Source organism: Grampus griseus (genome assembly GCF_964374135.1).
Source record: "Grampus griseus genome assembly, chromosome: 11".
Taxonomy (NCBI): Eukaryota; Metazoa; Chordata; class Mammalia; order Artiodactyla; family Delphinidae; genus Grampus; species Grampus griseus.
The window spans coordinates 61,631,458-61,657,292 of NC_139005.1; the positions used below are offsets into that span (position 1 = coordinate 61,631,458).

Consider the following 25,835-nt stretch of genomic DNA (forward strand, 5'->3'; position numbering starts at 1 on the left):
AAAACCACAAGGCTCCAGGAGGCTGTTCAGATCTCCTTCCAGCAACAAGATGATTCTTGAATGAAAACCACAACAGTCAGTTGGTGCTTCCACTGTGACACCACGAACAGAGTCTGGACTCTAACTGGTAAGAAATGCACAATTAGGAACAATTACTTTCAGGAAAATAGATGCTTCCTGAAGATGGATAGTTAACATTAGAACCAGGGGATGCAGGAGAGAGGAAGGATGCATGCTGAAGACCAGATGGTTTGCGTTCTAGTTTCTGTTCACCATTAGGACATGACCTGTAACGCAGGGAAATTCAGGCACCTCCATCTCACCCCTGCTGGGCAAAGCGTCAGGTTAGTCGGCCCCGCCGCTGGGGATTTCGAGCCTCCTCTGTGCTGAGCTGGTGTTTCGTGACTGATTCCTTTCTCTTCTCCTAAGGACAGGGTCCCCGAGGCTGCCAGGCGTCTTGAAAAACGTCTCTCGATGTGTGCGTCGGATGCTCCTGGGGGTCACTGGAACTGGTGACTAAAATAGAGAAGAAAAAAAGAGTACATAAAAACAGAAGTGAAGTCAAATTGTACCCAGTCTCTCAACTGGAAGCCCCCTCTTTTTTTTTCTTTGTTTAATTGAAGTATAGTTGATTTACAATATTGTGCCAATCTCTGCTGTACAGCAAAGTGACTCAGCTATACACAAAGACGTTCGTTTTTTATATTCTTTTCCATTATGGTTTATTGCAGGATATTGAATATAATTCCCTGTGCTCTACAGTAGGACCTTGTTGTTTATCTATCCTACATATAACAGTTTACATCCGCTGATCCCACACTCCCAGTCCTGCCTCCCCCTTGGCAACCACCAGTCTGTTCTCTATGTCTGTGAATCTGTTTTTGTTTTGTAGATAGGTTCATTTGTGCCATATTTTAGATTCCACATATAAGTGACATCATATGATATGTGTCTATCTCTTTCTGACTTACTTCACTTAGTATGATCATCTCTAGTTAAATCCACGTTGCTGTAAATGGCATTATTTCATTCTTTTTTATGGCTGAGTAGTATTCCACTGTATATATGTACCACATCTTCTCATCCACTCATCTGTCAATGGACATTTCGGTTGTTTCCAGGTCTTGGCTATTGTGAATAGTGCTGCTATGAACATAGGGGTGCACGTATCTTTCTGAATTATAGTTTTGTCTGGATATATGCCCAGGAGTGGGATTGCAGGATCCTATGGTAATTCTATTTTTAGTTTTCTGAGGAATCTCCACACTGTCTTCCATAGTGGCTGCACCAACGTACATTCCCACTAACACTGTAGGAGCCCCCTCTTGACCTGTGTCGCTGTGATCCCCACGCAGGTGTTCCATCCTCTTTGCTTTTCTGTCACACTCCTCCAATGTATCTCCTTCACGACACTTATCACAGTTGGAAATTAGCTGATTTATTCTGTGTGCAGAAAGGCAGCCTAGCGAAGAGGTCACAAGTGTGGCACTGACACCTGCAGCCAGGGTTTGGGCTCTGCCATAACTAGCTGTGTGACCTCGGGCAAATTACTTAACCAGTCTGTCCCTCAGTTTCTTCATCCATAAATGGGGATGATAAAAGTACCAACTTAGCAGGGTTGCAACAATTAAAGGAGGTGAGATTAATAAAGCACTTTAGATCATGCCAGGCAAGTAGTATGTGCATGTGTCTTTGCTCTTTTTGTTTACTTGCTAATATTTATCCTCTCACGTTAAATATTTATCCCTTTAATGTGCCCTAAAAGGGCAGGGACCATTATCCTGTTTACTGTTACATCTTTACTGCCTAGGTCAGTGCCTGGCACGTAACTGGTGATCAAGAAGCATATGCTATATTATAATCGCCTTGTTTAAAAACTAACATGTATCTTTCAATGTCTAACAGACTTTTGAGCCCCTGAATTACTTATCTAAAATACTTTTGGTCACAACATAACTCTTTCTCTGGGAGAGAAATAATTACTCTGAACGATGCCTAATGCATAACAGGAATTCAGCAAATGCTCACTGACTGGACTACAGGTGGAGTTGGGGGAGGCAAATAAAGTACTGATTAATTTATATCGATTACAGACATTTATCTATGTACATCTGTATCTATTTTGAATATGTATATATATACACATCAAGGAAACAATGGATATATTAACATATAGCCATTGCCTCCTAAACAATGCATTTTATGAAATGATAGATGCTAAAAATCTTTGAGCTAGTATCAAGACTTTCGTTTCCCTTGATTGTTTCTATAGCTGCACAATTAAAATTCAGGATGGTCTCCGTTATGGACCTAATGAAATGAGAGCTTGGAGAAATCATCTGAATATTCAGCATGCATCAGAAATCCCCATGAACTATGCTTTAAACAAGTTCCTTCCGATTCTAAGAAACAGACTGACACCTAAAACGAGTTTTGCCTCTAAAGCACAGGATCTCCCACCTTCTGTCTCCATGCTGTATGAAATAAGCAGATACCTCTGGGTCTACAATGGAAGCCAGGTAGAATCTGCTGTAGCACCCCTGTCCTACGGTTGTTTGACTAAAATCTGATGAAACGCAGGCAAATGCCATCACAGAGTGATGCTCCTTCTTGTGTGGAGCTGAAATGAACCTTCAGGACTCACCTGTTGTAATTTTACCACAGAGGCTGGATGTCCTCCGTAAACGGGGGACTCGGGCTGGATGATGCTGTGTGATCTTGACATCACCGGACTCAGGTTAAGTGAGTGTGGACCCTGAAGCTGAGCATCTGTGGAGGGGAGCGTCGATGACTTTGGATTAACCAGGGCAGCAGGGCCGATGAGAAGGTGAGCTGTTGACCCAAGGCCAGGCAAGCCAAGATTCACAGGTCCCGTGCTTGGGAGAGCACTGGAAGCAGAGGACACCGGCCCGGGCATCGTGGGTGAATAGAGAACAGGAAAAGGGCCTAGCGTCGGCGATGGCAAGACCATGCATGGAACACTGAGCGGCGGCAGCTGACCTGAAGACGGTCCCACAGCACGGGGGGTCTGATTGCCAGATAAGAGCACACTGAAACCATTTAATCCTGGAACAGAAGCAGAACAAGGTGAAAGTCAGGGCAATGTGAAGACACCATCCAAGCTCCCACCCCTCAGGGCCCTTTCAAACGGGAGCCCACTGTCAATCAACCCTCATGCCGCAGCCTGGCCACCCGCTCTGTGCTCTCCCAGCCCCGCACTGCCTCCTTGCCACAGTGGCCACCGCTGAATTCCCACAGTTACCTATGTGACAGTTTGGTGGATAACTGAGTCTCCTGAGAGACTTTATTAACATGAGCTCCACTGAATCCAAATTGAGGAGGAAAGTGAACTTGGTTGGGAACAATGATAGCTTCCTTTTTACAAAACTTCTAACAGAAATTTATATTTCCCTCACTTAAGACCACGGGCAACAAATCACAACAGAATGAACGGTACCTTGACTTTATCACTAGTAAAAAGCACAGGTGTATTCATGTAATGTCACCACGATGGCAGATGTCTTAAGAGTCTAACGGTCCCCACAACTCTGAAGTTATGAGAGGCCTGCACTTGCTGTCAGATCTTTTTATTACTATAATTTAAAACAATTCCTTTTCTAACTGGATTTCAATATAATTGGCTTCCTCTGTAATCCTATGTATTTAATTCTCAGCATTTGTAAACATCCTGAGGAGGAATCCACAGCCTTCACCATAGAGTCCAAGGGCCCACGGCCCAGAAAAAGCTACTGATTCCTATGCTGGGCTGTCATTTTCATTCTGAAGAAGCCGGGTCTGTTTTTTTTATTTATTAAGGTATCAGCAACACTGAGTAGCGTGCTTAGACGAAGCCCTAACAAAATATTTGCTAAAGGAATAAAGAATGTTTTCTAGATAAATGAGAAATAACAAACACCTACCTAACCTGTGATGGGAACAAGGGATTGAAGAAAATCACTTTAAGTCTCTTTGTAAGAGAGCAGCCTCATGTACACAATGCATATTTTAAAAATTAGGTATCTGTTATATTTCAGCTTTATTTCAAGAGTGAGAGCATTTATTGAGTCTTACTAAGCGTCAGGCACTATTATTCTAAGTGCTTTAGATGTATTATCTTATTAAATTTAATCCAATTTTCACAGCACCCCCATGAAGCAGGTGCTCTTATTATTGCTGTTTTACCAATGAGGAGGGCTGAATACTTAAGTTCACGCAGATAGTAAGTGGTTTTAATGTCCAGCCCTCTCACTCCAGCCCTGCACTCGACCACAAGGACATGTCAGCACTTCTGAATATTGAAGAGATCAGCATGTGAGCTGCACATGGTGGCCAGGACGTTCACATTGTTAAACTGAACCACTGCCAGATTCAGCTGAATTATAAAAACAGAATCACCTTCTGAATACGTTGTGCTTTTTACCAAGTAAAGTTGAATGCATTAAAAGTAAATTACCTGCCCTAACTGTTTTCTCCTCATCCGTGAGGTTGGTGAAAGTGAAAGCAGCCTCTGCCTTCATTTCGTCGATGGAGAAAGCAAGGGGCTAGGACTGAAATGACTCAGAGGCAGCTCATCAATGCACCAGCTTGGTCGGGTGACATGAACAAAAATTTAAACATCAAATTTATGACCCGAGTACCCCAAGGGACTCGAAGACATGACACCCCTTACCTGCTGGTGACTGCACGTAAAGATACTGCAGCAAAGAGGGCTCTTTGGTGCTTTCATTTTCTTTCGAAGGCTTTTCTATCTCTGTATTTCTAGAAGGATTTCCCCACTCAGAAGAAATGAAGCAGTCTGCTGTAGCCTTCCCCGAAACCTCCTTTGCAGCAGAAAGTTGTCCATTCATGTGAATGTCTTCATGGGGTGCAGGTCCCCTTTTATCCACGGTCTTGGAAGAGGCAATGTCTGTGGAATCTGAGGGTTTCTAAGCACAACCCAACCAGGAACCAGAAAAGCAAGTCAAAATCCCAGCAGGAAATTGTAATAACAGCTTTCTCCAAATAGCTAACATATAAACAAAAAGGTCAGACACAGCTGTATGCCGCCCTGATTAGTGTATGTCAGTTGTTTCTGTCATATTTATAGGAACGGCCTGAAGATCACTGTCACGTCATGCACTTCTGTAGGCTTACGATTTCTTAGGCACAGAAACGATGGAGATTTTAATAATGGGAAACTGGGTATGGTGTTTAGACTGTGAAATAAATTTCTGAGCTGGAACACATAAAGGGTGTTGATGCTGCAGGCTTTTAGGGCTTGATAAGAATTGCAGGGCTGACCCAAAGCTGTCTTGGTTATCTAAGACACATATATGTAGATATACCAGTCAGTCTTTTCCTTCCGTTTTGCAACCCCAGGCTATATACAAAATTAGAAAAATTCATTCTGGCTGGAGGAAGGCATAGAGGAGGAAGGGTCTTAATTAATGGACTGATTTCCATGAGGTGTGCCTCCCTGATGCTCTACAAACGGCTGCAGGGAGAGTGCTTCTGCTTCCTGGGAGTTTGACCAGTCATATCTCATTAACCTCCGAAAGGCTACTGTGGACAGCTCAGATGTTTGTTCTTTTCATTTTGTGGCTAGGGAAACGGGCCCTCTAAGCAGTGACCCGAGCACTGACATAGACACTGAGGGCCAAACGGCACCTACATTCTTGACTGTGGACCCCAGGTGCACCCTGGATTAAGATGATTATTTCATCAACGTGTTAAAAAAAAAAAGTATAGCAAAAAAGACTGGGAAAGAATATGCAAACATGTTGACAGTGATTGCCTCTATGTGGTGGGATCATGGGTAGGTTTTTTTCCCTTTATACTTTTTAGCGTTTTATGCAAAGTGTGATTTTTATAAAAATCACTTTTGTTACAGTACTACTTCACGGCAAGATTATTTGGGGCTGCCAGTCCTGGGCTTAATTATACAAGTGACACATGCACCGCTTCCTATTCCAGACTCAGTAGCTTATCTGTGTGTCTCTATTGGGAAGGAACTACAGGTCGACGGGCCAATCAGCTAGCACGTCCACGGGAACCCCTTACCTTGGGCATGACGAGGGAGAGGGGGCCGTCTTCGTAGTCCCTGCTTTGTCTCTTCGTGGCCGGCTCTTCCTCCTCCTGGGGCTTCCTCTCCTCCCCTAGGCGCTTCTGAACTGAGGGCGTGGCTGAGCGCTCTGCTGTGCCTTCCGAGCCCCTGCTGTCCCTCTCTGACCCTGACCCCGGGGACGGCGGCTCTTGCAGGCTCCCACACAGCATGAACAGCGAGGTGGAGGGCACGTACATCAGGGGCTGGCCGGCCAGCAGAGCTGGCTTCAGGCTCTCCGCGTCCAGGGTGGCAGAGGCGAGGGAGACACCTCCTTGTCCGTTCAGACCATTCTGGGCAGAGAAGGCCTGCAAGTCCGTTGGAGCCACGGAAAGTACTGGGTGGGCCAAGGCATTAACACAGTATTCTGAGTCAACAGAGAGGCCGGGGAAAGGAGCAGCGGCCTCCAGGCTGATTGACGGAGGTATCGCTCTCTGATTGGCAAAAGCTTCTGCCCTGGAATAAAAGAAACAGAGTGGGACCCATCCAGTTACCACATTCTGCCAACTCCCAACTCTGCTTTCCTAAAGAGAGATGTACCAGAGCAGGAGTGAGAGAATACTGCTCAGGATGCCATTAAAGCGCACCCTCTGAGCCCGTGAGCCGACTCCAGAGGCAGATGACCATATCACCTGGATGGATGGTTAGGGGTGGGGTAGGGGGATCTCAGGTGAGGGCTAATAGAGGCTCCTCCCCTGCCTCTCCCACAGCCAGTAGCCATCAGCTACCCAGCACGTACCCCTTCCCAGGCACACAGATGCTACGATGACTAGCATAATAGGGTAATAATTTCACATAATTATTATACCACTAGCTACTCTCATCCATCCCCCCGCCCCCGTTTACTGGGGAGGAAAACTGAAGCTCAGAGGCGAATCCACCCACTGAAGGTCACCCAGTGGGGCCTCACAGTCAGTCACTGTGAGAGATCCTGGGTAGATAACAGAGTCTAGGCCAGACGTTGATTTAAAGGACATACCTAGTTTGTCTCAAATGCTCTGTGAGAGAAATGAAGTGGGCTGTGAGTGAGGAAATAAATTTATCTACAAAATTATTTTCTGTCATTCTTGTCCCATTCTGCTCCATATTACTACAGAATTTTTAGGCAGCACACATTCAAAATTAAGTCCCCTCAATCTAGGAGATTATAAACGATGTCTGGGCCTTTTATAGAGAAGAATTTCCAAATACTAGAAAGCATGTTTATATTTTTAGTATTATTTTGCGAGTAGATGAGGAAGACTCTTTTGAGACTCCTTTAAGGACTAGTAAATAGAGAACAGGGATTTCCCTAAACCTCTGTGAGGGAATCACTGAGAGCAATTTTGCCCACGTTCTCGCCCCCTGCGGTGCTGGGAATAAGCGGAGGGCACGGGGCTGCAGAGATGAGTAAAGCTCTCCAACCACAGCCTCCCGGAACAAGTGATGGCTATCACTCAGCTCCATGAAACAACGTGCCCACGCTGATGGTCGCACCCACTGCCCTACCTCTGGCTGTTCACCTTCAGCCTCCCCATCTCCACCAGTAAGATCACCGTCACCTGAGACCCAGGTGTTCTTTGTGATGCCTCCTTTCTACTTCAGTGACTCTTGACGACTCACTGTCTTATACTGATTTCCATTTCTTTCCATCCCCAGCTGACACGGCTCAGACCAGAATGACTAGGAATGCTCTATTCTATGATCTCCTAATCTGAAGCCCTTCTCTATTCCAAGCCCACCTGCTTAAAGCAGCCAGAATGGTCTTCTCCAGTGAACCTACAATAACTCTTTACCGTCCATCTAATAAATCCAAACTCTTCAACTTGGCTTTCAAAGCTTTCTGCCAACTTGACCTACTTACCTCCAATATCCCAAGTTCTTCTTATAAATACTTCCTTTCATGATCCTATTTGGACAAATCATTAAGGCCAGACTAACCAGTTTATTTCCCCTCCACTCCCTGATCCTGGCTCAACAATCTGTTTCTTCCCATGTCTGGCATTATAAACCCATCCTGTCTTCGCTTTAGCATCTCCTCTGCTTCCTCTGCTAATATATGATTTCCTTGAAAATCAGACCCCAAATCTGATTCAGCTCTGTCGCTTAATAGCATTGTGACCTTGGGCAAGTTACTTAACCTCTCTGGATTTCAGTTTCCTCTCTGTAAAATGAGGATAATATTACCAACCTCAAAAGGTTGTTTTTGTGATATTAGATGAGATAATACACATAAAACTTCAGGAATAGTACCTGGTAGTTCATAAACAACATTAGCTACGATGATGACAAAGTGATTCATGGGACTATGATGTGTCATTTCTCAGTGTCACATTAGTAGTGACTTGTCTTTTCTCACTGTATTTGTCTTTTTATTTATCTTTTTCCTTGTAAGCTTTCATGGCCTAGGGGAATAAATTTTTCATACTTTTGTGTTCCTGATGCCATATCCTGCACGGTGTTGGGCACAAGGGGGAAACTTACAAAATTCTTAATAAACAAACGGCTGACTTTTGAGCAGGACTGTTAAATTTTACCTTTTGATGGGTGGCATTTCAATTTAGTCAAAGTTAAGACTAGGAAATAGAAAAAAATAACTTGGAGTTTTTAAGACTACTTACTGTGAATTGTCTTCTATTTTCTGTCTGTAGACAGCTGCCAGACTTCCGATTTCTAAGGAGTAGCCACCTGACCCTAAAAAGGAAAAGGAAGGTCTAGTGAATATAGCAAGGGACTTATACACACCAGTTATATACAGCAGGATTCATTATTCACAGCTCAGGGATTATCTCAAATGCATTCTGCTTTTGATTCAAATAGAGAAATGTCCAGAAGCTAGCTGTTAATGGTGAATGCAGGTCTCATCAAAGATTAGTAAGAAAACAAAACAAAGCAAGTATTGCTTTGTAAGTCTGATGAATTGCTGAGATGCATCAAACAGGCCAACCATGGCAAACCAAATGATCTTCAATCTTTTAAGGCCGGCTAGAATAATTTCAGGCATGGGGCTATGTTTATAACCTTGAAGTCACCAACTCTTTTACCCGCCCCCACCCCCCCAAATCATTTCACTTGAGGTAAGTGAAAAAAACAGGCACAGCCTAGAGTCAGCTCACTTTAAAATGACAGTGCATGGGTCGGGCTGCAATTACATGGTGACTGATGGATTCCATGGATTAAGTAAAGGCAGATACCTTGTTTTTCTCTGTAAGGGCTGCTGGGTTCTGAGTTCACTTTCCTCTGGATCCTCTCAGAAGCCTGATCTGAGTTAAAGGAGCCATGTCGAGCAAGCTTCTGTTTTGCACATAATTGAATGTGGCCGTATGTTTCTCTTCTCAATTCTGGTAGGACAGATGCAGAAACATCCACTAGTTCCTCATCTAAATAAATAAGAGAATTGGTAGTGTTGTTATACAGCTATAATTCAGGATAATTTTAGCCTTTTTAAGATATGGCTTTGAGGACCTATCATTGTAATGGAGCTACCCTATAAATTAAAAACTAAGACAATCAAAGGAATTTTATGAGCCTTGTGTCAAACCCCAATTCCTTTCAATGTATTGTACTAGTCCTTTTTAAAAGTTAGTGGATGACTTTAAAGTAAGACTGAATCCATATATATTCTAAAATTATCTAAACTGCAACAAAAGTAGAACAGGATGTTCTATAACCCAAATTAGAATGGACCTGGCATTTTAGATGCTTTCTTTGGGCAGAGATATCCAAGAAAAACCCAATCATACTCAGCCCAACGTGCAGATTTAGAGATTTTAACATTAATTGAGATCAGCCTCTTACCCACAGCCCTAGGGCAATGAGTATAAGAACCTCTGTTTTCTATTATTATGCTTTATTATTTCTTTCTTATGCAGTAGGAGGCTCAGTTACTAAGTGACCAAAGGAATAAGGTCAGCAGAAACTTCACGGCTGAAATGCTGCAGAACAGTGAGGATAATAGAAGGCTGGGCCTCGGAGGCACATTTTATGCTTAAATAAGCCTGTGTGAAATCAGGACAGAAATTTCTATACAGAACCAGGCCTATATTCTACAAAGAAATGACCCCTGTTGTTCAGATAGTCATTCCTACCCTGCTCATCTGTGCTATTTTTTTGTAAGTTCAAAGCATGTACATTCAAATTATAAGACTGATTTAATAAACTGAAAGGCCCAGCTAGACTTACATTTTCTAAAACACACAAATATTGAACAAGAAAATCACCTTACAGTTTTCTTTTTCTTATAACAAAACCCCAACAGATGTTCTGTTTAGAAAATCCGAAGTTAAAAAAAAAAATCAGAAGTTATAGAATCAAAAAGAAGAAAATGGGTCAAGATAGTAATGGATCATATCTACCCTCCTTCCTGAAACAAATAAAATATTGGACAAAATATATAAAACAATGGCTCTCAAGACACTGGACATCAGGACAGTGATCCCTTAGAGATCACTGGGAAGAAATTAACCCATATCCTCTCTGAATTCCTACCGAGCCGGTACTGCCATGTGTAGTGCTTAAGAGTTATCTAATTTTCAAATGTGGGCTAATTATACACCTTCAACAGAAGCTCGTTAACCAACTGAAGTGCATAAAGCACTGATTTGGGTACTAGGGTGTAATCAAAGGTGAATAAAAACTGTGTCTGCCCTCAAAATTGTACAGCAGGGACAAAGCATAATATCACCAAGTACAATAGCATGATGCTAAACTGCAATCGTTTAGATGAGACGCTCTGCTCTGGGTGATCAGGGAAAACTTCATGCAAGAGCTGATGTTTGAGTGACATCTTAAAGGTTGAGTAGAATATTTTTATGTTGAAAGGGGGAAGAGAGCTTCACAGGTGAAAAGACCGGGAGAAGCCAGAAGCAGAGGAGTAGAAAGTGGCAAAGTTGTACACTTCACGCTGGCAGGGGCTGTATCACATACGTCTTTGAATCTCTCACGGCATTAGAAGAGGCAAACCTCGGAGACATTGCAGAGATATTGTGGGTTTGGTTCTAGACCACTGCAATAAAGCGAGTCACATGAATTTTCTGGTTCCCCAGTACATATAAAAGTTAGGTTTACACTATATTGTAGTGTGCAATAGCATCACATCTAAACAAACAATGTACATACCTTAGTTAAAAAAAATACTTTATTGCTAAAAATGCTAAGCATCACCTGACAACGCAGGGTTGCCACAAACGTTCAATTTGTGAAAAACACAGTATCTGCACAGTGTGATAAAATGAAGTATGCCTGTATAGTCCACATGCAGTAAGTACTTGCTGGGTTGAATTAATTAGACTTGATTTTAAGTGGTTTCATCTAGTTCCTAAGTGAATAATGTGTTACAAATGAGGTAGAGAGCTATATCTTTTATAAGCCTGGGTTAAGTGCCGGAATTTATACTACTAAGACTAAAATTGGAAAGGTAACTTAAAAATAACTTTAATGGCTTTTTTCCAGGCAGCACAGCCATACATAAAGTAGCTGGTGCAGAAGGATCCAGTCCCCGGTTGTGCAAATATTACTTTTGAAGTAAGCAGAAGATAATACCCTCTTTTGCTCTAATTTAGTAAAATTATGACATTAGCAACCTTTTAAATCAATTACAGAAAAGGTGTTCATTACATCCATACTATATTTAGAAGCCATCTTACCACATATTAGTTTTGGGATAGTAATTGATATAATTTTTACATTATCTGGAATTTCAAAGAAAAACAATGTTTTACTCTGCTAATGCAGAAACAACCAGAGTTCATAAGTATCATTTAAAAAAATTAAAAAAATTTTTCTTTTATGAAGTGTCATTTTTAATCCGCAGTCCCAAACTTCCAGGAATTTTGGAGTAAAATAAAAAATGCAAAAGAGCTGTGATTTAATAGTTCCAGAAACTGCCAGGTTCTAAGTTACCTGTGTGTAAGCCAACCAGCATAACCATTTGTAGACTAAGGCTCATTGTTCCAAGACTGATGTCACTAGTCTAATTTTGAATGTGATGTGGGTGATGGGAAATGAAGGTGAAGATCAATCTCACTGCGTGGTGGGTGTATGATTTGGAAGAGGAATTGGGGATTATACATAAAATGGTCCCTAGCAAAACCATGCCTTACCAGTGGAACTGAAATCCACAGGCCCAATCCACTTGAAGGCGGGTTTCCGGCCTCGCTCTTCTGTTACATGCACTTTCTTTATCAGTGCCAAGCTGGTCAGAACATTGGCTATGTCATAGAGGCGTCGTACCTTTGCTAGAAGATATAAAGACAGTTGCGGTCACACCATACATTGGTCAGCAACACCATTACGTTTTAGTTTATGTGACAGGTCACTTTCTAGCCACCATATATAAGCCTCTAGCAGAGAGCAGTGGGGTAGCGTGAAGAGACCAGTGGCTCCGGCGTGAAATCACCCAGGATTTATGTATCTGATGACACTACTACGGGAAGGTCACTGTGTTCTCCCATTTCCACAACTTCACACCTCGTACAAGAGGAACCTGGTGACAGGCCAGGATCGCTGTGATTGCAAACGTACCAAGAGAGGGAAATGGGCTGTAATGAAAGGCTTAGGAAATGTAATTCTGATCTGTGGCTCGTCAAAAGCTTGCCTGGAGCTTCTTCCAGCAGGAGGTGGTGGCACCTGCTCCATCAGGCAGCTAGGCTGTGAAAATGACAGGGATTCCCCAGAGCTTCCTGAGAGGCTGCACTGCTCGGCACACAGACTGTCTAGGGCTCCAGGTTACGAGGTATGACTGTGCTGAAGACAGGCAGCGCCTCACCTTTAATCCCAGCGTTCTGGCCACCCAGTGGGGGAGGGGTGGGATGGGCATTCCCTGAGCCTGAAGAGGTTTTGTGAGAGACATTTGAAAGTACAGGGATTGGGGGAGAAATTCAGAGGGGTGGTAACACATTAAACAGGCAGGATCGTGCCCACAAAGTAAGTTCTACTCAAGAAATCAACGGATAGGTCGGAAACCTACTTGAACTTAGGGCTAGGATCAAGCAAAGGGCTTTGATTACCGACCAGAAACATCAAGCATTCACCCCAGATGCCATAGTCTTCCCAACCCTGATAGAGCTGGATTTTATCTAGTCATTTCTCCCACAGGGTGGCTATACTTCTAGCTGGAAACAAAAAAAAAAAAGCTAGAGAATGTTCAGCTCATGGTTTCTCAGGGCTTGAATGAGCTACCAGGAGCCAGGGGCCTTTGGCTCAGGACCCAGGTTTGATGGAAAAGGAAGATGCACGGGGTGTGAAACTTGGAAACACTTTCCTCGTCCAGCAGCCATGTCCCACCACCCCTATACCCTACCCTGCTCATTCCTCTGGTTCTTACCTGTAGACAACTTTCATGTCCACCCATCAGAAGAGTATGCAGGGGGCAAGGAAAGAAGGGAAAGAAAACTCAGACATTCCGTCTTGGATGCAGCGATACTAAAGAGAAATGCAAAGCCTCTTACATCCTCCCTGACCTGCATTTGTGGGATGCCATTCTGCTTCTACCATCCACTCTGCCGGGGAAAAGGCATCGGACAGAACTTTCACAGGAATTCTGGTATGTGACCAGCTTACCTCTCACAGCACCAAGAACCTTTATGAAGGCAGGAAGGAGTGCACGTCTCAAAAGAAAAATAATTTTTTAAATCTCTGAGGCAGCAAACATCAGCATATGACATCCCACTCTTTCTGTGCTAATAAGTGGATTTAGGCGAAGATGCTTACTTTTAAATTTACTGTGATCCGGCGTATCTTGGCTTTCTTCTATCAGTATTTTGGCAGCCACGTCAAGAGTAACAATCTTGGTTTTGGAGACCAGGAACAGCATGACAAATTTCTGGCTCATAATTCTCAGAGACTTATCTTTTCTACTGTTTGCAGATGCTACAAAGGGAATAAGACAAAAGTGTCAAAACGTAATTTACCACAAGAGAGACTGTACTTCTAGTTTGCCAGACCTATCTAACTGTATCAGCAGATGGAAACATCACTCTTGTTACAGTGATCAGCAGAAGCCTGTTGGACACACATCATAAAAAGATGGTTCACAAAGAAATAAGACAGATTTTCTTGTGGGTCATAAAATTACAGTAGGTATAAATTCTGAAATGCTTTATATTCATACTTCATTGAATAGAAGCCATGAAGTAGTTTTCCTGAAGCAGTTTTGGAAAAGATCAAAGTAGAGGGATAAAAGGATAGAGTTAGGGACCAGGAACTATTTTCAGAACATCAACCCTTCCCTCAATGGCAAGGTCTCCACTTTTATGTCTCTGAGCCCACAATAGCTAGACTGTACCCTCCACATAGCAGGCACCCACCTCTTCCATTGTTTTTCAGAAATAAGTGAAGAAATAAACAATAAGTAAATAGGAGACACTGATTAGATGTGTGTTGCCATTGATGGCAGGCAAACCGTCGCCGACAGATGGCTGTCTCCTCTGGTTATGAGGATAAGAACTGGCTCATAGGGTGGAATTAAAAGGCATGAGGTAGTAAATGGAATGAAAGCCAGGCCCACCCTTCCATTCCTATTGCTTATAAATGCAAGTGAAACGTGAGGGATACCTGCACTTTATTATCTTAGCAAGGAGCAGCAGGGTGAGAATGAAGATCAATGGTTAAAGGAGGGACAGCATAAATATGAGCTGGGAGGGGAAGAACAATGTAATATAAGTAAAAAAAAAATCTGCATCAAATAAAGGTTGTCCATCTTTCTAATCAGTATTTTCTGCTAATGGGGTTCTTTTCTAAGTCATCTACTCCAGTATATAATTAAACAAATAGGATCCTTTGGAGAGAGAAATTCTTTCCAAGTAAATTTTCCTTAAAGGCTCACAAGCAGGAATCAGCATGGGGCTGTCAATCTGAAACGGGAGCGCTGTTCGAGCTCTACGGTCCAAACACACCAAATACCAAGTGAAACTGCCACTACACAGTTTTTCAGTGAGGTTGAGTGGGCAGCCCAGTCGGGAAGCCATCTGTCTCCCTGTCTTCAGGAGAGAGAATAAGAGGACATCTCCCTCCAGGGTGGTCCATTTGGTTCCTCCCATCTTAGCAGTGACTCTCTTCAGAAGACACCATCGCCCTCTCCCTGCCATTACTCGGCGTGGTTACCGTGGACTCACAAGAGGGATAGTCCGGTTCAGAGAAATCCAGTAACTGTGGATCCTGGGAATCTGGACAGCCATCTCTTTTGCGTTCCCCAAATTTATAATCCATCAGGTCGAGCTCTTTCTGTTGGAGGTGTGCCATCTGCTCTTCGTATTTCTGCTCCTCTCCTAGCCTCTGGAGGTTCCTCAGGGTTTTCGGCAGGCTGTGCCGTCCGTGCCAGCCGTACTGATTCTTGGCCACCCGGCTGACCAGATGCAGCGACTCCAGCACATTCACAATGTCGTAGATGCGTCTCCTTTCAACGCCTGTTTGAAAAAGAGAAGCCAGCCATCATCATGCCGACCAACATTTTTGAGTATAAAGTCCTTGAAGGCTTGGACCTTGTCTGTGGACTATTTTGTGTGATACTCTGCCCAGCAAATATAATTGCTCAACAAATTCATACTATATGAATGCAAGCAAAAGAAATGTTTTTCTTCTTGGGATCCAACTCTCGATAAGATCTAGGATAAACATCCACCTTGAGATGGATGACAGTTCCATCTGTATTACATAAATAGTAGAGCAACTTTTCTTTGGACCTGTTAGGCAGACCACATGAACATTTCAGTGCGTTAAAACTGCTGGGTTTCAGCGTCATAGTAACACACGTCATAGTAATAAATGCTTGATGAATGTTGGATGGTTGATTTTGACTTGTGATCCTAGTTATACAGACTATAGAACTGTGTCCAGTAACTGTTAACTCATTATTGGACCATATTCTCCTTTCCTGGAGTTTGAATGATGTGAAAAAATTACTTGTTAATTCTCTTAATGGCCAGTAAGGAAAACAGATGGTAAATATTTTGTTTCCAATTTTGCACTGGCAACTCAGGAGTCAAGGGCTTGGGCACCCTTCTCAAGTTGCTGGAGGAAGCTAGTGCCAGGGCTGGAACAACGTACAGGCTGCCCTCTGCTCATCACACCTGTGGACAACTCTCCCTGGGCTCCCATTCGCTGTATCCTGCCAAACAGCCCATTGATAAAGCACAGAAACTCTAGCAGAGGCTGACCATCCAGTTCATCACTTCCCTACCCACTTTCCCAGCACTCCCTAAATAGCCAGGATTACGAGCAGTCTATTGAATTTACTAAAAATATTTACGCTGGTTAAGTGCGGGGGCTTCAGGGTCAGACTGCATGAATTGGAATCCCTGCGTTATCCCTTCCTAGTCGGGTGAGCCTGGGAAGTTACTTAATCTCTCTGTGCCTTAGTATTTATCTCATAAAATGATGAGGATTAAATGTGATCATAAACTCAAAGGGTTTCTGAGAGGTGTTAATTTATCTACTCTTTGTATGTTATTTGGTAAATATCAGTACTTCCTGCGTGGCACTGGAGATACCTAAAATTCCTGCTAGCATAAGAGGGGACAGTAGAAACAGATTTTTAAATCTTCCATCTTGACTCATCCTGTTATGCAATAGGCCCTTAGGCTTTGGGGACTCAACTGGCCCCTTGTGCTCTCGCCTAAGTATCCGTAACAAAAGCCTCCAGGCATCTCTCAGAAGACTGGCCCAGGTACAAAAATGCCTTCTTTCTCTTCACTTGCCAAGAGCTGTTCTATAATCAGGGCAGACTTGGTGCACGTAGCTCTTGGCCTTTCAAAGATTTAACACAAGAAATAAACCAGGTTACAATGAAAACTGTGGAGCTGAGAGGAAATTCTACCCCATGCATGAAGAGGCATTTTGCAGTCAGAACATTTCGGCTCGTGACCTGGAAAGGCTCTTCACTCTCAAAAGCTCAGGCTTTGGTGCCAGATGCCTGCTGGAAGGTGTTGGCCAGAGCAGTCAGCAGCCCCTTGTCCGGATCTGCCTGGCTCCTTATTCCAGTCTGTTTTCATATATTAACACATCTTGTTGAGAGTGGAACGTTACAAACCTTCCCATTAGAAATGTCATGTGAATGCAACTGAGACAGCCCAGGGCCAGCCATATGTCTGGCTGTTTTGTTATTCTGTATTAGACACAAGCTGCTAAGTCTCCATCTAGTGGCTAGACATCTCAAGAAATAAAGGAAGATTGGGACAACTAAGAGAGGAAGATGATGCTTGCTATGCACCATAAGTGTTCAGGAGGTGGTGCTGGCAAAAGCCCATAGGCAGCTACTTGCCTGAATAATCACTCACCTTTGCAATCTGGACTAACTGGCCACTGGCTGGGTGCACCTAAACTTCCCACGTCACAGGTCTCAAGTCCTGCAGGTAACTCTGGGGCTTGCTCTGCCAGGAAAGTCTTCCCTGGCACTGAGCCTTCTTTTTCTTTTGTATTCAAGGCAATCCGATTAATCGTAGGCATGGCATTAGTTATGCCCTTGAGGATTTACCAATTGTTACCATGCTTCCCCATATAGAATACCCCATAGAGCTTATCAAGAGCATCTCAGCCCAATAAATAGTTTACCAGGCTGTGTAACTTTCCATTTACTAAAGTCACTCCCAGTTCTTTAACCTCGTATCTATAATATCAGTATCGAATCTACATGAGACCAGAAACTGGGAATGAATGCAGTTTGAATGCTTTGCACATCGTTGGTTAAAATATGGTCTTAAAGCTTGTGACCTGGGATAGAGCAGGAGTTTAGACTCAATCCCAGGAGATGGTTACCCCTGAAACAGCTTCTAGGAAGGGACTCCATTTTTACGATCTCACGTGAAGAGAGATGGCAGGTTCATCTGGCAGGTCTTGGAAATTGTGAGACAGCAGGAAGCTGTTGCAAAAATCCTTGGCATTCTGTTCCAGGCGGTTATAACATGGGGATTTACAGCCCATATGAGAGTAGGATCCCACTCTTCTGTCCTCCCTGGGACCTGTAAGGTAGCTTTCCAACATCTAATCTTTTGTCTTCTGCACTGATATCAGTGCAAGGACTCTTGATGAGGCCTGGGTATATGGAGGAAGGTGGCTTCGTGAACCCCAATGAGAAAGACATCGTATGATCTGTTGTTTTACCCTCATCTTCTTCTTTTTTTTAATTTATTTTTGGCCGTGTTGGGTCTTTGTTGCTGAGCGCAGGCTTTCTCTAGTTGCGGCGAGCGGGGGCTACTCTTCGTTGCGGTGCACGGGCTTCTCACTGCAGTGGCTTCTCTTGTTGGGAAGCACGGGCTCTAGGCGCGCGGGCTGCAGTAGTCGTGGCACGAGGGCTCATAGTTGTGGCTCGCGGCTCTAGAGCGCAGGCTCAGTAGTTGTGGCGCACGGGCTTAGTTGCTCCACGGCATGTGGGATCTTCCCGGACCAGGGCTCAAACCCGTGTCCCCTGCATTGGCAGGCGGATTCTTAACCACTGCGCCACCAGGGAAGTCCCTACCCTCATCTTCTTAAGACTAGTTTCCGGACCCAGTTCCTCAGCTACATCTACACCAAGCCTCTGTCCAGCTGGCTCACCTTCCCCTTCTTGGTTCATTGCTACCAATGCCAGAATACTGTATTCTACTTCCGGGTTCTAAAATGGCTCCCGGTCAAAGCCCTCTGCTTCCTCCTAGCTGTAGAGGATCACAGGATGGCTTGAAGATGGTGGAGGGGGTGGGGGGAGTACCTCTAATGAGAGCTGGGTAGAAACTGTTCCATGTAGCAATAAGAGTAAGCCAGGCTCTGAGTTGGGCATGTTACTGACATTATCCCCAACTTTTCTAAGTTTCTGCAAGGTAGGTGCTATGGTCCCTAGGCTGTAGTTGAGAAAAGAATAATTAACTTTTTAAAGCTCTCACAGTCTGTAAATTAGAGAGCTGGGCTTGAAATTCAGCTCTGTCTTACTCAAAGTACAGCCCATGGTCTTCCCATCACAACACACTGGTTCCTCATTACCTCAATTTCCAGCAAATAAAATCTTTTTAGCCATCAGTTTGAATAATTCAGAGTGATAACCATCTACTGGGTCACATTCTTTGGGCTACGGGAAGATACAGAACTAATAAACAAACTAAAAATATACTCTATCCTAAAGCCTACTGGGCTGATTTCTTCGAGCCTTTCTTTCCCCTGTATGCAAACCCTCCTAATCTTTTAAGGGGACACTCTGACATCTTCAAATCATGTGATTTCTACTTATTTATTGTCAACAGTGTGTTCATTCTGAAACCAACTGCAATCCACGTCCACTAGGAGTCTCTATTCTGAATCGGCAGTCGGCATATTTATAGTCCAGACACCACTGCACATTACACACACCCACGCCGTGCGAACGCATGTATTCCTCTTTGTTATAAGGCTTAGCTGTTTGAGTTATATCCAGATGTGCTTTTACTAGTTGGGCAGACTTGCTGTGAAGGTCACAGTATAGGGCTTCAAACATAATGCTCTTGCTTTCAAATCGTGCTTTATAACAAAAATAACACCAGTTCTGAACTCTTTGAAGCATTTTAAAAAATAAACAGAAGGATATTTCTAAATATCTTTTGAGTCTGTCTGAAATAACATGGGATTAAGATATTAGATATTAATTTGTAATGTGAGTCTTCTGTAAACATATTTTTTAAGCTTAAAAAAACCAAATATTTGTTTGACCCTCAGGCCTAAAAGGCTCCCTGGAATTCTATGCATAATGATGATGACAGAAGAAAAGCTCTACCTGCTCCTCTGTCCTCACTCTTTTTTTTTTTTTTTTTTTTTTTTTGCGGTACGCGGGCCTCTCACTGCTGTGGCCTCTCCCGTTGCGGAGCACAGGCTCCGGACGCGGGCTCAGCGGCCATGGCTCACGGACCCAGCCGCTCCGCGGCATGTGGGATCTTCCCGGACCGGGGCACAAACCCGTGCCTCCTGCATCAGCAGGCGGACTCTCAACCACTGCGCCACCAGGGAAGCCCCTGTCCTCACTCTTTTGAGGGTCAGCTCTTTACTTAGTAAAGGAGGTGATCTGAAGCCTTTGGCTTGCCCGAGGAATCAACGTCTCACCGTAACTGGAGACAGGCCTCCAGGTGATCCCACAGTACATACCGAGACTGACAGCAACTTCATCTAGGGAGATGGTAGTTTTCTCAGTTGACAGTGGATAACTTGGATAGCGGGCTAGAAACTTCTGGCACAGGAGTCCTAAACTTTTCTGTTTTCTGCTTGGCCTTTGCTTTTCAAATTCATCCACAGCACTGTCCCCAACAACATCAAGCTACAGAGGGCAGACAGAGGGAGGGGGGAAATGTCACAGTTAACATCTTAACAGAGAAATTGCAATGGGTGGTATTGGCGAGTGGAGGGGAACATCTAAATCCATACCATCCTAGATTCTGGTTAAAATGCATTTCCTAATCTAACTTTCTTAACATTTTACCTATTGCTTTCTCTGAACTGAACTTTTCCTCCTTTGTGATTTGAGGCTGAGTCTACTGTTTAAAATAAAAACTGAACAATGCAGTCATTTATAGGTTGCTCCAGCCTTGATTTATAGGTTGCTACACCCTTGCTACTAGCGTGCTTGTTAGACTGAGATCAGCGTCACCAGGAGCATGTTAAGAGGTATAAAACCTCAGGCCTCACCTCAGACCTGATGTATCAGAATCTGTCTCTTCCTGAGATCCTGTGTAATTCCTATTAACGTGAAAATTTGAGATGTACTTGCCTGCAGTGTGTCACCAGACTCTTTATTTTTCACAATTTACCAAGGGTTGATGGAACTGAACAGGGGGAGCTAAGTCTTATTCTTCCTTATTCTTTCTTATTGTAAGTACATTAAACTAGTGTCCTTGTCTTATCAGCTCACGTTTGAAAAAGGCTCAGTTCAAGCCCCAAGAAAAACTTTTTTTTAAAAGTACAGATATGCTGCTTATTCAGTAGCTCTGGTTCCCTACAGGAGAGGTAATTTAAAGATGATTTAACTTTAAATCCCCAAACCAACGAACTGAACATACGTGAGAATGATAAAATTCCTCAAGTCAAAAACATTTAGATTAATATTACCCTTAAAATCAAAGCAAAAATTATAATTCATGGCAGCATTAAAAAAATCCAAATTTCTTCATTAGATCAAAATTATTAAATATCATTGCTTAAAAAAATTATCATTTAAAAATGTGTACTGGTGAAGACAGTATCATACAGAAGAAAAGAAAGCATTCATTATGAAAAATGAGATATAGAATAAGAGTTCCACTTCAGCTGTAAATAAATAAAAAGATTAAGTGGAGTACTGCTTTTGACTCAATAGTAACCGAAAAACTGAGAATTCTGTGACTTTTTAATAATCAGGTAAACATTTTAAAATTCTATGAAAGGTCTTAGGAGCACAGCCTGTTTACCTGCAGACAGTCTGTAAATGCATCATCCTTGTTCTCAATGGGCCTGAACAGTCCTTTTTTCTTCTCTCGGTCTCTTATGTCTGGGCTGGCAGCACTAATGAGCATCTTCAGGTTAGCGGTGGGTGTCCATGGTTCTGCTTGCTGTCTGTCGACAAGCTTAACTGGAGTGATGGGATTTCTTTCTGGAGTGAAGATTTTTTGTTTCGATAAGTCAATTGGTTCATTTTTTATTGGCGTCTTTGGGGCCATCCTTGAGCGATCAACAAATATATTTTCCTATTTTAAGAAAGAGACATTTTAGCGAAAATGAGAAAGGGCAGGTATCAGCTAACAGTACACTTTATTCCCATTATTCACTAAGTCATGAAAATACAAACAGACCTATACGTTCAGGGCTGAAAAACATCGGGATAGGTAGGACTAATGAAAATAAACAAGGATCCATGGGAACCGAAGAGTGGCTGCTACTCCCTTTAAGCATGTTTTTCACGGCACTCTGTGAAAGAAGTCATGAGTGTTATGCGTCGCTGGTGGATGCTTGTAATAGGCGGGGATGATAATAAGAGCAAATGTGGGTTGAGCCCATATTGCTTCTAAGTGACATATTTTTTTAAACACTATTTACGAGTTTGCACTAGTGAAGAGCAATTATGCTTTTGTTCAATGTTCACCAGGGCTAATAGAGCAATTACCAGGGCAGATTAATGGAAGGGCAGCCAACAAAATGCCACGTTTCAAACCACCCAGCTATCTAATGTCACTCCCCCAGAGCAGTGCTTCTCAAACTACCCCTGGTGAAGGACCAGGGTTTTTCACAGACTGAAAACTCCCGGAGACTGATACACGGTCTTACTTCATAGGACTCATATGCAACTCCCATCACATGTGACTCTCCTCTTGAGTTTGCCACTCAACTTGACCTACAGGCTTGTTCGACAAGAAGAGACCACTGAGCACAGGTTTAGATGTCACAGGGGCCAGATCGACTGAATGACTGTAGAGGTTTCTAAGTGCTGAACTCTCCAGTTCTGTTCGTGATGTGTTGCAGCTTGGTAATAGTTTGTGGCCTAGCACCTTCCCCCAGACTCTTTGAGTAGACTATCTTAGATAATTAAAAGAAAAGATTAATGATGGGTTCATTAATCCATTAAGAAAAAGGACTAAGTACACACAACTCGCGTTTGGAATTACTAAATTACCGAAACAGATTTCTTTCCCCTAAAATAAGTTTTTGCCATTCAAACCCAGAAAGATTCTGCTCTTCCCATAGTTGAACTCACCTCCAGGTAATAGTGCCTTTACGTAATTAGGAAGGTGGATGAATTACATATCTGTCACTCCCTTTCCTGCACACAATATCACTCTATAGGTTATTGCATGCTTGGCTTTTGGCCGAACAGTGGTTTAAAAAAAAGTGTTTTCCTATAAACGAGCAACATATGAAGAAGGAAAAAGAATTGTTTGGGATGGACTTCCCTGGTGGCGCAGTGGTTAAGAATCCACCTGCCAATGCAGGGGACACAGGTTCGAGCCCTGGTCCGGGAAGATCCCACATGCTGCAGAGCAACTAAGCCCGTGCGCCACAACTACTGAGCCTTCACTCTAGAGCCTGCGAGCCACAACTACTGAAGCCTGCGCGCCTAGAGCCTGTGCTCCACAACAAGAGAAGCCACTGAAATGGGAAGCCCACACACCACAACGAAGAGTAGCCCCTGCTCGCCACAACTAGAGAAAGCCCGCGCGCAGCAACGAAGACCCAACACAGCCAAAAATAAATAAATAAAATAAATCTTAAAAAATTGGGAGAAACTGGAGTTTGCGGTAGCAGGCCAACTCTTGTTTTCTGGATCAGCAGAAGCTGCCAGCTAGCCATGGTGAGGTTCTGTCCTAGGGTAGCAGGAAAGGGGTGGAGATGGGGGTGACGATTTCTCACGCCATTGCCGCAGTAAGCATCCAGCCTGAGGCAGTGCATCTATTCAAATCTCTTAACAAATCCCTACTAGTATACAATTCTGATGAAGACTTCTACAAGGGAACTCTCAAGGGAAAGTACCGAGTGCATATTATGTGCTACACATGATACCTGTTTCATGCACTTTACACCTATTAACTCCTCATCCAATCCTGTAACCGAGGTAGTAGTATTTTTCTAGCCTACAGATGAAGAAACTGAGGCACACAGAGGGTGCCTTGCCCAAGGTCACATACAACCTCAGTCAGTATAAAAGTCATTGGTAAGGCAAGAAATAGCTGACAGCAGAAGTTTCCAAAATTCTCCATCTAGAAGTAAGCTTGTCCTGGGTGTGAACTGGGAGGAAGTTATCTTTTTCGCAGCTCCAGCAAAAGGTATCCAGCAGGCCACGGGGCCCCACTAGCCTCTGTGGAGAGGCAGCATGGGAAGCAGCTCTGCATGTGGGCTGGTAGGGCCAGCTTACCGGCCTCTGCTACTTATCAGCAGGGTGAGAGCAGGCAATTCCCTTCTCACTTTAATTCTCTCAACTGAAAATGAAGTTCATAAAAACACTGATCTCCAGAGTTATGAGAATAGGTCCTGGTATATAGTGATCACTCAATAAAACCTAGCTATTCTCTCTCCCCCCGCTCCACTTCCTGTTCTTTATTACCATCCATCCTGGCCCTCAGAGCTAATATAACATAGCACAGTGTACTGCTATTTAACTCCCTGGGCATGTGTCTTGTCTCATTGACGAGACTGTGCACTTCTGGAGGTCAGGGAGCTAGTTCCACACATCCCTTTCCTCACAGTTTTTGGCACAATGCCTTCCCCTTCGCATGTGCTCAAGGAACACAGGGCCTTGATTATCTAGTTATTTCAGAAGGTATCCCAACGGTGGAGGGCGTGTCCCAGGCTTGTTGAGGTGCAGAGATTCATCCTTCTTCTCCACAGCCCTCATGGTACCTGCCCTCCCAGGAACACTGAGCTCCTACTTTTTCCCTACCAAGGAGCAATTCAGGTGAATTATTTCCTCCAGCACTTTGACATATTTTCACTACAGTTTAAGTAATACTTAAAGTAGAAGGGGAGTTATGTCACATGGTAGGTTACGATCATTATCACACCTCTACTCAACAGAAAAAAATGCCAAGCAAATTGTTTTCTGAGGTTTCAGGTGGGCAGAAGGTCAGCTGCAATCTAATCACATCCTGATCCATCCGTCTGTCTATCCTGCAATCCTGACACTGTAGAAGGCAAAGGAAAGGGGATTGGAATGAGAATTCAGAAATAGAGCGGTTTTTGACTCCACTCTATATCTTTCTGATACTGCACAAATTGTTCATTTTGTCTGGGCCCAAGTTTCCAGATCTTTGAAATAAGGGGTTCAGACCAAATTATATATCTCCAAGGCTTTCCAGCAAGGCTACCCAGCCATGTGGTGGACACTGGGATGCACCTGGCTCACTTCTGGAATGAATGACTCATTTCCCCAGCTGCTGGAGTAATGTCAATAGTAAGCTTCTTCACGCTTTGGCTGAAGAGGGCTGACTCATCCGGGATCACATGCCTTCCCGAGAGGCCGGTACTGTCCTCAGTGGCTGGGAGAGGCAGCATTGACATGTAACAGCTTGGTCCCCTTACCCCGACTCAGGACTCCTCCGAGGGGTCGTCCCAGAACTCCCTATGGGGTAAACCCAACTTCCACTGAGACTGTTCTGCAGCTCTGCTTCTCCCTCTGTCTAATTCTGCTGCCTTCCCTTCCCTTAAATGGGCTCCCATCCCCAGGGCACTCCCTAATAAACCACCTGCACACTAATCTCCACGTCAGATCTGCTTGCCAGGAAGTCAAGCTGCAACACCCTGGAAATCACCTCTTCAATTAGAGAGGGCCTGGAGACAGTCCCCAGGAAACGGGTTCTCCAGTTCTCATGTGCAAATGGAGGTGATGCACCTTGGCTTACCTGCCATGCAGTTGCTGTGAGGATCAGATCAGATAATGAGAGTGAAAGCAGTTTGTAGTCTGTGAAGTGCTGTGCAAATGTTCATCACCATCATCATCATTATTATTTATTATACCAGCATTATGACTGAGCTGTAAGCTGACATGGAAAGGACCTGGTAATTAGAAGATCTCGGTTCTAGTCTTGCTTCTGTCTCAGATACAGCTTTGATCATGTTACCTCAAATAGTACATAGACATCAGCCTGTTCAAGGCCCTTGGTGACATTTTGCCAACCTCTTTTCTGGTCGCATCTCATGCACGTCCCACATTTTGTCCAAACAGTCCATCGTTCTTCTTCAAACCTGCCCCAAATTTTATCACATCTGAGCCGTTGTGCACACCATCACGTTGACTCTAAAGCCATGGGCTAAGCTTTGCCCACTGAAACCCGACCTGCTGTTTAAGACTCCTTGCAAATATGACAGGCACGTCAGGAGGCGTCTCCTT

At 43.7% G+C, this 25,835-nt stretch overlaps 1 protein-coding gene across 1 annotated transcript in view; it reads right to left on the bottom strand.

The window, feature by feature from the left end:
- Positions 1-345: 345 nt before the first annotated feature.
- E2F7 (E2F transcription factor 7) overlaps positions 346-25,835 on the bottom strand; it is a gene marked incomplete at its 3' end in the record, with an annotated part of 30,393 nt that continues 4,903 nt past the window's right edge. The window contains exons 3-13 of the mRNA XM_082667010.1: positions 21,430-21,705; positions 20,135-20,303; positions 15,172-15,462; positions 13,769-13,927; positions 12,160-12,294; positions 9,253-9,438; positions 8,680-8,752; positions 6,040-6,535; positions 4,670-4,925; positions 2,645-3,066; positions 346-516 (exon numbers count right to left, since the gene is read on the bottom strand). Coding sequence (XP_082523136.1) covers positions 346-516; positions 2,645-3,066; positions 4,670-4,925; positions 6,040-6,535; positions 8,680-8,752; positions 9,253-9,438; positions 12,160-12,294; positions 13,769-13,927; positions 15,172-15,462; positions 20,135-20,303; positions 21,430-21,705 — 2,634 coding nt within the window. The remainder of the gene's footprint in view (positions 517-2,644; positions 3,067-4,669; positions 4,926-6,039; positions 6,536-8,679; positions 8,753-9,252; positions 9,439-12,159; positions 12,295-13,768; positions 13,928-15,171; positions 15,463-20,134; positions 20,304-21,429; positions 21,706-25,835) is intronic.